Source organism: Kryptolebias marmoratus, linkage group LG15 (genome assembly GCF_001649575.2).
Source record: "Kryptolebias marmoratus isolate JLee-2015 linkage group LG15, ASM164957v2, whole genome shotgun sequence".
In the NCBI taxonomy this organism is placed as follows: domain Eukaryota; kingdom Metazoa; phylum Chordata; class Actinopteri; order Cyprinodontiformes; family Rivulidae; genus Kryptolebias; species Kryptolebias marmoratus.
In genome coordinates, this window is record NC_051444.1 from 8,951,484 (window position 1) to 8,962,624 (window position 11,141).

At 40.5% G+C, this 11,141-nt stretch overlaps 2 protein-coding genes across 8 annotated transcripts; one reads left to right on the plus strand and one right to left on the minus strand.

Moving 5' to 3' along the window:
• Window positions 1–287: 287 nt before the first annotated feature.
• On the plus strand, window positions 288–5,564 carry mns1 (meiosis-specific nuclear structural 1). 2 transcript variants are annotated; one of them, XM_025002967.2, is made up of 11 exons: window positions 288–320; window positions 403–457; window positions 582–794; window positions 2,012–2,139; window positions 2,214–2,316; window positions 2,658–2,887; window positions 3,001–3,217; window positions 3,323–3,430; window positions 3,692–3,949; window positions 4,217–4,342; window positions 4,592–4,699. In XM_025002967.2, the coding sequence occupies exons 2-11, from the start codon at window positions 455–457 to the stop codon at window positions 4,697–4,699; spliced, it is 1,494 nt and encodes a 497-aa protein (XP_024858735.1). In that variant the 5' UTR covers window positions 288–320; window positions 403–454. The 2 variants fall into 2 exon arrangements, with proteins under 2 accessions (XP_024858735.1, XP_037835768.1); XM_037979840.1 differs by having other exon boundaries at window positions 297–457; window positions 4,592–5,564.
• On the minus strand, window positions 4,824–11,132 carry tex9 (testis expressed 9). Of its 6 annotated transcripts, none has more exons than XM_017404134.3 (12): window positions 10,954–11,092; window positions 8,611–8,744; window positions 7,419–7,482; window positions 7,202–7,278; window positions 7,067–7,118; window positions 6,890–6,972; window positions 6,639–6,802; window positions 6,433–6,524; window positions 5,841–6,014; window positions 5,590–5,724; window positions 5,131–5,265; window positions 4,824–5,053 (listed from the first exon to the last, which is right to left on the minus strand). In XM_017404134.3, exons 1-12 carry the CDS (start codon window positions 10,960–10,962, stop codon window positions 4,976–4,978), a joined length of 1,197 nt encoding a protein of 398 aa, XP_017259623.1. In that variant the 5' UTR covers window positions 10,963–11,092; the 3' UTR covers window positions 4,824–4,975. The 6 variants fall into 6 exon arrangements, with proteins under 6 accessions (XP_017259623.1, XP_017259609.1, XP_017259616.1 ...); XM_017404120.3 differs by lacking the exon at window positions 10,954–11,092 and adding an exon at window positions 8,916–10,916; XM_017404127.2 differs by lacking the exon at window positions 10,954–11,092 and adding an exon at window positions 8,937–8,978.
• Window positions 11,133–11,141: the final 9 nt, after the last annotated feature.

Sequence of the window (11,141 nt, forward strand, 5' to 3'; positions counted from 1 at the left end):
TGTCAGTTCTGGGTGTTTACTTCTGTTCTTATGAGCATTTAATATAGAATAGAATGTAATTAGGTGCATCATTTTTTATTATTTTTGATATATTTTTTGTTATACTATATCTTGATTATTTAAAAAATATAAATGTAAACAAGTAAAAGCAGAAATTAGTTATTGTATAATGAATGCGGAAGTTTTACAGAAAAGTGGGATAAAAATGTTTTTGATTTTCCCGGAACTGACGTCACCATCTACGCTCTTTTTAATTGGCTGAGCCCAAGAAACCGCGCCGTCTCCAAGGTAACGAAACGCCTAACAGTGGCTCGAGGAAGGTTAGTATCCCATTCAACGGCCGTCCGTTGAAGCTAGTTTTAAATAAATAAATATGTTTTTTGTGATCGTTTCTTAATAAAGTTAAAAAGGAGTTAAATTAAGAGGGCGCGAATCGACGAAAGAAACTTCAAACATGGTAAATTCCCTTATAACTTGACCGGTTTAGCTTCACTTTTGCTGCTAGATGCTATGCTATCGCGAAGCGCTCATTGTTGTTGTGTTTGTTTTCTCGTATTTTTCTTTTCTTTTCCTTGGGTCAGAATCGGAACCGAACGTACAGGGAGCAGCAGCAGCGGGTCACGGCCCAGCGACAGCTTCGGGAGATCCACAAACAAGAAGACGCCAGACGTGTGGAGAAGGAGCGTCAGCTGCTGGCTGGACTCCGGGAGGAGGAGAGCTCGGAGAGGAGGAGGTACCAGCGGCAGGTGCAGCAGGAGATCCAGGAGAGGCAGACGGAGATCTTTCTACAAAAGGTTGCTCTTAATGTCATCTTTAAGTTGGACATTCTTATACAGAAAGTCCTGCTATCTTATTGGAATATTTTTAAAGTGATCTTAATGAGTAGTTCTGCAGCCTTTATGCAGGTTTTTCAAAGTATTTTGCTACTTTTTCAGTATCTGATCATTTTCAAATGACTTTTTTGTTTGTTTGTTAAGCAGTTTACTAAGATTTAGGCATCCAAATGCTCCCAAACTCAAGGGATCATCAGTCAGTGTTGTTTGTACACATAACATCCATCCATCCATCCATCTTCCACCTCTTATCCGTGGGTTGTGGAGGCAGCAGGTCCATGAGAGACCCAGACCTCCCTCTCCTTAGCAACACTCTTCAGCTCCTCCTGGAGGATCCCATGACGTTCCCAGGCCAGAAAACAATCCCTCCAGCGAATTCTGGGTCTGCCCCGAGGTCTCTTCCCTGTGGGACGTCCCCAAAAAACCTTTAAAGGGAGGTGACCAGGAGGCATCCTAATCAGATGCCCAACCCACCTCAGCACACACAAAACAGACACCTTCATTTGAAACTGAACATTTAGGTACTTTGTGACCAGCCTGTCAGTGAGACTTGATTTGTTCCCAATTAATTTAGTTAAATCTATAGGAAAGCAGCAAAGGTAACACAGCTTGACACATAAAAGAGTGTTTTAGCACCAAAAGGTGCTTCTCAAGGATCTCTCAGGTCTTTCTTTGCTAGATTGTTCCTGTTTCTTAAAGACATGACTAACATATACTGTTCATCTGCTAAAGATGTATATATTTTTTTAGGTCTGATACTTTTTCTTTTGTCTATCATTTGTTCACTTCATTTTTTTTAAACCATACACTGCACAACGTGCTGTCATGGACACGTGCAGGGACTGGACTCAAAACGAGTGGAAAAAAAAAAGTAAAAAAAAAAAAAAACTTCAAAAAGTCTGGAGAATTATCCATAAAGATCACTCTAAAAGAATACAAAAAAAACCTAGACTTAAAAACCAGCATGTTACGGTAAATATTTCATACTTATATAGTGTATATAGCTACAGATAGATGAACTTTTACTGGACTAGTTTACATTTATGTAGAAATTATTGACTCGTATATCAGATATAATTCAAACAACTGTTTTATTGAACTCTCTTTTGCCCTGTCAAACTTGCGTCAGTCGTGTTTTAACTAAAGATAAATATAAAATGATTTTATCTGACCTGCAGGCAGAGGAGGAGAGAATAAACAGAGAAAAGCAGCTTGAACAAGAGGAGAGAATGGCCAAAGAGCTGGCCCGCATCAACTATGAGAAGCAAAAAGATGAGAAGCTGAGGCAGTATATCAGACAAAACAGGTGATTATCCTGCTGTTCAAGTGCCCAGCTGTTTTCAGATTGGTAAACACTGTTCGTTTCTCTGTAACGTTCAGCTTGGAGCTTCGAGAACTGGAGTCAAAGCTGAAGGCTGCGTATCTGAACAAGGACAGAGCGGCGCAGATTGCCGAGAAGGAAGTTTTGATGTTTGAGACCAAGGTGAGTGCTGCTCTCATCGCTTCAGGCTTTTAAAAGATGTTTTCAAGCTTTTTAAACCTTTGGTTGTAAAATGGAGATGCTATAAAACAAAAAGTAAATCCATGGTTTTCTTTGAACCTGAGCCAACAGAAAACAGAATGGAGTAAATATATATTACTGATCAAAACTATGAATGTATTAGAGCTCTTATAGGAAAAATGTCTAATTCCTCCTAACAAAAATGAAAAGAAATGACTTATTTATGAAAAGGGGGTTGATTTAAATCCTAAGCAGGAGTCCCAAACAAAAAAGTTGTTGGAAAATTTACAGGCTGCTTGACTGTGTTTCCTGTGAAATGTCAGCGCGAAGAGGCGGACTTTGCTCAAAAGATGAAGAGCGAAAACGAGCGAGCGGCCATCGAGCAGCAGAGGCTGGAGCAGAGGCGTCACGAGGAGCTGCTGGAGCATCAGAGGCAGCTGGAGCAGCAGCTCGTGGACAGGGAGCGCAGAAGACAGGAGGCCTACGAGGAGTTCCTCAGAGAGAAGTTACTGGTGGACGAGATCGTCAGGAAGCTTTACGAAGAGGAGCAGACGTGAGTCATCACCATCTTTAACGCAAATAAGATCTGGTTTATTTAAACTATAATGTCACACAACCTATAGAAAATGTGGGATGACTTATTGAAACTAAATGTTTCCCTACAAGGGAGCGAGAGCTAAAGCTGGAGAAGGCCAGAGCCACTCAGCAGCACATCGAAGAGTTTAAAAGGCAGCAGGCGGAGTGGAGGTGCATGGAGCAGGAGAAGATGGAGGCAGAGAACAGGAGGATCATGGAGTTCGCCGAGCAGCAGCAGCACATGGAGGAGACCAGGATGAAGAAGATCAGAGAGAGGGAAGAGGCCAAGGAGCATCTGCATAAAATGGTGGAGAAAGCTTCTCCTTTTTTCGTTCTCACACTTATCAGTCCGATCAGCACTACGCTGTCAGATGTTAACTTATCAGAAACACTCGACCTTCTCGTTCTCCAGCTATGTGAAAAGATGGAGGAGGAGCGGCAGCAGCGTGAGGAGATGGAGCGGATCAGAGAGGAGCTGTCTATGGAGGAAAAGGAAGAGGCCAACAGGCAGAGGGATATTGTGAGGATTGTTACTTTACTTGTGCTTTTTCACTGTTAACAGCTGCCACTTCAGTAAAGATTGCTTTCTAATCCAGAATAATGATGTAATGAGTTTTACATGTGTAGTTAGATGGAAGCAATTCTGCACCTTGTCGATGGGACTTTGTCTCCCATAGTTCAGCAGCTTTGAAAATGGAGCACAAACAAAAGTCTGCATGACCCGTAGTTCAAATCATCGGGATAAATAACCTTTTTTTTACGCTTTTAATTTATCTCACAGGAAGAGATGGAGAAGAAAATCCGACAGAGACTGACGCTGCAGCAGACCTTCCAGGAGCAAATGGCCTTTAAAGAGCTGCGGAGGCGGGAGGAGAAGGAGGAAGAGGAGGCCTTCAGGCAAAGGATGATGGACAAGTTTGCAGAAGACGACCGTATTGAGCAGATGAACGCCCAGAAACGCCGAATGAAGCAGCTGGAACACCGGCGCGAGGTGGAGAAGCTGATAGAGGACAGAAGACGCCACCGCGAGACTCAGAGGGTAAAAACTAAACTCTCCTTCTACACGATCAGTAAAAAATTACTTCTGTGGTTTTATTACAACAGCTGGCAGTAAAAAGGTTTATTTCTATTCTGTTTGTTTGAAATAATTGCAATTTCTGCACAGAAAGTAAACAATTTAACACAACACATAAATAATACTTTAAGTGTAGCATTACATCTTCGTAGTGTCAGTTTAAAAGCCCAGCTTTACTGAAATAAATACTTATTTAAAAAAAATAAAAACATTTTACTGTCCCTCTTCAAGGAGCTGGAAGCTAAGGAGAGAGAGATTCAGCAGAAGAACGAAGCTCTGCGCAGACAGATAATAGAAGAAGAGAGGCAGAGGCTTCTGAAGCGCCACGCAACAAAACTCTTCGGATACTTTCCAAAGGTATGCAGCTCTGAACGCCTCACACACACACAACTCCTGAACGCCTCACACATGGCTCCTGAACACCTCACACATGGCTCCTGAACGCCTCACACATGGCTCCTGAACGCCTCACACGGCCCCTGAACGCCTCACACATGGCTCCTGAACGCCTCACACATGGCTCCTGAATGCCTCACACATGGCTCCTGAACGCCTCACACACAGATGTGGGACAGATCAGTGAACCCTGGCTGTGTGTATTTTCAGGGCTTGCTCCGTGAAGATGACCTGGAGCACTTTGATGATGATTTCAGGAAACATTTCAAGCCTCGCCGGGCTGATGCCTTCTCCTCCTCCGACGATGAAGATGACTGAACGTTCATCCTCCAGTTCGCCACCAGAGGGCAGTTAAAGTGAAAATGTTTCTGTTACACTGAGTTTTATATTTCTTTGTATTAATATATGGAAAGAGGGTTTTCTTGCAATCATTAACAACTAAAACATTTAAAAGACATGTTTTTATTTGCACATCATGCTCATTTGAACAATTAGATTATTTGCAAGTGACACAAAACACAAAATTATCTTCACGAAGAAGCTGCCTGACTTTATAAATTTCTTTTTCTGCAGAAAAGGTGCACAAGTCTGTATTCATGACTTTCCCCAGTCAAGAGCCTTCATGAACTCTTCTTCTGTGAAGGACAGCAGCTTGGCAGCTTCAAAGTGCATCTGTGCACAAAAAGTCCCGTTCTAATTTAAATTCAAAAACACAACATGGATTATTAGAGTAAGATACAGGCACCTACCTTCTGTCTTTTGAGAATGTCTATCAGCCTGAGTTGTTTCTTGAAACCCACGATAAGTTCTGCTTTTTGTTTCTTGAGCATTTTGTTCTCGGCGAGTAGATTTTCTTTGCTTTGATGTTCTTCACTTCTTTTGTCCTTTTTTTTTAAACATAAATTAAAAACAAAAACGGGCGAAAGTTTAAAACTGTCAGTTCCTCTACATGATCTGGAATAAATAAAGCTGCTTCTTATAACAATTTTCTTTTTTGGGAGGCAAAAAACAAAACCAGAATGTAAATCCTAATAAAAATGTGGTCTTCAGTCTTTATTGAGGACTGTTCAGATAAAATATTTTGCATTTTTGGATTAAAAACAGAGTGTTTAAATCAAAGACACATTACGACAACCTGGACGAATGCTTTTTACTGTTAATTAAAGTTTGTAACACATTTAAACAGCAGGAGTCATATCAGCTCTTACCTTGTTCATCTGTTTTGTTTTGTCGAGCTGCGACTTCAGCCTCTCCACCTCTTCCAGAGCTCTGTTCAGGCGAACCTCCACAGTGCCGTGGAGAGCCGCCGCTTGTTTTTGGGATCTATTCATGTTCTCGGTTTCCTGCACAGAAAGGAAAAGTAAAAAAAATAAATCAGGTCTGAGGAGTTTAAATGAAGGATGAAGGTTGTTGTCAGGTGTTTGAACTGTTAGGAGCTGTAGTTTGTCTGTGTTTTTACCTTCTGTAAAGCAGAAACCTGCAGCTGAAGTGCCTCGCACTTTTTAGCAGACTCCTCGGCTAAAGCTTTGTGCTTCTCAATCTGCGTTTGCTGGATGTTTGTGGTCCTCTGCAGCCGGGCTCGATCCTCTTCCAGCTCCTTCATTTTTGCACTAAGCTTTACATTTTCATCATCCTGTAACAGCAGGAACGTTCAAGATTATTAGTCTCCCCAGTGTTTGAGTTTAAAGTGATTATTTTCAGTCACTGATTTAAAACTCAGTGCACTCGGGCCTCTAAGTTAGTTCTGGAAATGTTATTAACTCTAATTAGATTAGTTTACCTCTGAATAGAGACGGACCGATTAATAGGACGACAGATTTGAATCGGCAGAAATTAAATTAATCAATTAACAAGAAAGAAAATGGCTGCTAGAACCAGCTCACTGTAGCCCACAATCAGTTTTTCTTTTAAGCAAGAATGTTCCTTTTAAATTGGTGTTGAATATCACCCATTAGTTGTTCTAATTTCTAAAAATCGTCCGGAAGAAAAATCACATTGACCTCTACTACTAAAGCAATGTCACTTCAAATTAATTAAATTAATTACTATACCCTCTTATAATATTCACAGGAAAGCTGATCGAGTTCTTCTTGCATAATTCGAAGTTTCGCCTTGAGAACTCGCATCTGAGCATCGGAAACACCTAACAAGAAAAGCACAGTGGACAAAATCTGACGTAAACTGTCTTCCACACCTGCTAGTTAATTTAAACTGAGTGTTTGGGTTTATGTTCTCGTCAAAGCAGCACAAACTTTACCTGGTCCAACATGGTCTTCTGCAGTGGACATGTCGTCCACAACACTGTCCTGGACTGCAGGCTCAGTCATTTTCTCCTCCAGGCTCCGAATCGTCTTTGCCAGGAAAACATCCGCCTCGTCTTCTGAGACTGCTAAATCATCCGTGCGAGACTTCTTGGAGTTTCTGTAACAGAGAAAACAGAGTGAGAAACTTTAGGTCTTTTTTTTAAAGAATCTTAACAGATAAAGGAGATTTATAAAATAAACTCACTCCGTTTTATTGTGAGGAAACTTTGTTTGTTTTCCACCAGACGTGTGTTGTGCTGTGGAGGTAACCTTCTTTCTAGTCACCATCTGCAACAAAATGAGTTCATAAAAAAAATATTAGGTTTTCAACAAAAATATAAACAAATATAAAAATACAGACAATTTAACTTTGGGTTCAAACCTTAACTCTGGGATCCTGCTCAGCGTTTTGTTGAGACTTTTTTATCCTGTAGCTGAACAGTTGGACACATACAGACACATTTGTTTTTATTGCTTTTACTGAAAACAAAAATGAGCTCCAAATTATGTTTATCACCTGGAAAACTCTTCACTTTCTGCATCTGAGAGCAGTACTTTGGATAAGGGCTTTGACAGAACTTCGTTTTGTTCTTTCTGAAAGCCGATAAAACACAAGAATCAGTTTCAGCTTTTAGTTTTGTGCCCTAACATTCACTGACTGACTTTTATGAACAGAGTTAGGACAGATTCACTCACTGAAGATAGTTTTGTGCGCCAGTGTGTTGCCAACTCACCATAAGTTGCTCCGCTTCTCTTACGAGTTCTGCTGTTCTGGCTTCCAGCTCTGCATTTAGGAGTCTGACGGAAATAGAGGTTTATTTTGCAAACAACAACAGGCGTTAACTGATCGCAGGAAATTAAACTTGTTCACTGTATTCACAAGTATAGCGCTATGGAAAAGTATTCTCACAGATTTCTTCTGTTTTTGCTTTTTTTGACACACATTTTAGATCAGCAAACAAATAATATCAAAGATAAACAGAGTAAATATAAAACGGTGTCTTCAAATGATGGGTTTTTTTAGGGGAAATAAGGAAAACCAACCAAAAAATATGCAAAGAACGGGAGAAATGTGTAAGATGGCAATATGTATACTGAAGGTTTGACCGAGTAATCTGCTAACTTTTAACTCAGTTCAGTTTATTCATATAGCGCTAATTCACAACAAAAGTCCCCTCTGTACAAAAACATTCACATAAAATGATGATTAATAAAAGTTATCTATCTAAGGAAGACTGTGTCGAATTTTCGTTTCGTCTCAGTATCCCATCCTGAACAGTACGCTGGCGACAGTGGAAAGGAACGACTCCCTTTTAACAGGAAGAAACCTCCAACAGAACCAGAACCGGGCTCAGAACGGGCGACCATGTGGGCTGGGGTTAGAGAGGACAGAAAAGAGACACAGACAAACACAGAATGACCGGTCCAGGTGGAGTTTCTATGGGAGGAAGAACACAGGTCAATGAGAGAAATCATTACAGAGATTAGAGAGAATAAAGACAGCAGCAGAGGGAGGAAATGTGGTCAGTTTCTCCTCCAGCAGTCTGAGACTATAACAGCAAAACTAAGTCCAGGACACCCAAACCAACCCTAACTATAGGATTTATCAAAAAGGAAAGTCTTAATCCTAGTCTTAAAGTAGACAGAGTGTCCGCCTCATGGGCAGAAACTGGAAGCTGATACCACAAGAGAGGAGCCTGAGAACTGAAAGCTCTGCCTCCTGTTCCACTTTTAGAAACTCTAGGAACCACAAGTAAACCTGCAGTCTGAGAGAGAAGAGTTCTGTTAGAAAAATATGGAACAATAAGAGCTTTAATATAAGATGGGGCTTGGTTATTAAGAGTTTTGTATATATGCTGCCTTTGATGACACATACTAATCTTAAATGTATTAAAGTTATAGAGTAAAAAATGTCAGCTGTCTTACTTGTACTGTTCTTCCTTAGCAAAAAGGTCATCAGTGTGTTTCTTTGTTGGACCAGAAGCAGATTTCACATGAGGTCTAAATTCAACTTTCTTGGACCTCTCTGTCTTGCTGGTCGAGTTCGGACGAGTTTTGGTCTGAAACGGAGCAGAACAAATGCGCTTAAAGGGAACTTTCACATTTAATTCACGAGTTTATTCTTATTTAACGCGTTTTTGTTTTTATCGAAGTTTAAATCTCGCCTGGAAGTATAAAAGTTCCGTTTTAACGCCCGCGACCCGAACATTAAAATGTAAAACCGTAAACACCTGCGAAACGACGGACTGGACCTTTTTATCCAAACTTCTTTCCGCCATTGTTCCAAACGGAAGAGAAGCCACACAGTTCACGTTGCTTAGCAACGCAGTTCAGGTTGCTTAGCAACAACTCGTCCAGAGCGCACAGTACGGCGGCCCTTAAAAGACATTCGACTGCGATTTATTTTATATATAAAACAAAATAACTTATTACTGCAAGATATACTCAAACAAAAAACAGACATAAAAATAGGTTATGAAAATAGGTTTATGATGACTTGTAAAATTATTTTGTTTTGTCTAATTTTTACATTTTTTAATTTAAATATAGGTTTTATTGGTGTAATAATTTATTAAAATTGTGTTTCTGGCAGAAAAACAAAAACGAAACAAATCTAAATCGTTTCAATCACAAAAACATTTTTCAATATTGTTAAATTTGTGAAAAAATACTTGTATTATGGATCTTAGTACAATCAACACAGCCCCCAAGAAACAACAATAAAATTTCAAATAGGATACAAATATGTCAATGTCGAATCACTGCTTAGTCACTATTACTGTTTTCTTAGTTCTTATTTGTATTGAGCCCTTCTAAACATTTATACATACATTTTTACACATTCATATTTATTTTGTGTATTTTTTTCTTTTTTTAACATTTCTTTGTTTTGCACTTTTGTAAAGATTTTTTCTTGTGTGCTATTTCTGCTAAGCATTTCATACAACTCACTTTTATTCTTTTTTACTGTGGTCTGTTTATTTTCTTAACACCGGTTCTTCACAAGGCTGTGTACTGAGCCCTCTCCTGCACACATGTATGCAAGGTGTTCTATCGTAAAGTTTGCAGATGACACAGTCGTTGTTGGTTTAATTTTCTACAACAACGGCGGGTCTATGTATGTCGGAGACCTCGTCGATTGGTGCCAGGCAAATAACCCATGCATCAGTGTGGCAAAAGGGCACACACTCTTCCTCCCATCTTCATTTAAGGAGAAACTGTGGAGCTGGTGACCACAATCAAATACTTGGGTTTGTACCTGCCCAGAGACCTGAAACATGAAAAAGGCTCACCAACCCCTGTATTGTATGTGCTGCTGTGGTGACTTCTTTTTATTGATGTGCAGAGGAGGCAGTCCTGACCTTTGGTAGAACTGCTAGAAGGTGCTGAAAAGAAAGATCCTTCTTTAGAGCACAGGTCTCCAACCCTGGTCCTCATGACCCACCCTCCTGCATGTTGTAGATGTTTCCCTGCTCAAATAACTGAATTACCTACTCTGGATGTCATCAAGTTTTTCAGAAGCCTGTCAGTGACTCATCCATTTCAGTCAGGTGTGTTGAAGCAGCTAAAACATGCAGGGCAATGGGCCACAGGGACCAGGGTCGGGGACCTCTGCTGTAGAGGACATTACACCTGCAGATGCAGAACCAGAGTGGGGAACCGAATGAGGGACCCCACCCACGTGCCCATGAACTGTTCACCTTCCTCCCCTCAGGTAGGAGACTCCTACAGATTTCAGGAGCAGCTTCTACCCTGAGACTGAGGCTCATGAACTCTAGGATTTAAGCTGTCCTCTGCACTTTCACTGTTGTTTTTTATTTTTCTTGCTGTGTGTTCCTCATGTTTTTAACATATGAATGACAATAAAGAATCTATCTATGTTATTGAGATATTTCACTGACTCGGAAAATAGTTAGTTACAGCTATTAATTGCACCTTTAATTATAGAAATAAACTGGAAGGGAAAACTGTTGAATATTTCACCAAATTACTTGAACTTTCATTGTTAAAACAGTAAAACCTTTTGGATCTTGTGCCAATGACTACAGACAGTTTATTAAATAAAAATCCATTGCACCTAACAAAGATGATACATTTACTAGTCTAATTTATAAAATTTGATGGTAATGTAATAATAATAATAATAATAATAAGTATTGTAAATATTTAGAAGTATCCCTTTTTTAAACTGTCTCTGACGCCTTCAGCTTGTTGTTTTGATGATGGGCGCCTCAGTGCGCATGCGTCCCAGCAGCAGCTACTACTCACCGCGCGCATGCAGAGAAATCCCCACAACGTGCTGTGCGGAGCTCACCGGAGGGACTCGCCGGTTGTTTTCCAGGCTTTTGCCGTTTCACGCCCGCTTTTATTTATATCCATGCTCCGCTCCGAAGCCGACGGCGGCTCGTAGTTCGGCTGCCCCGCCGCCTCCGGACCGGACTGACCGACCGGGCGTC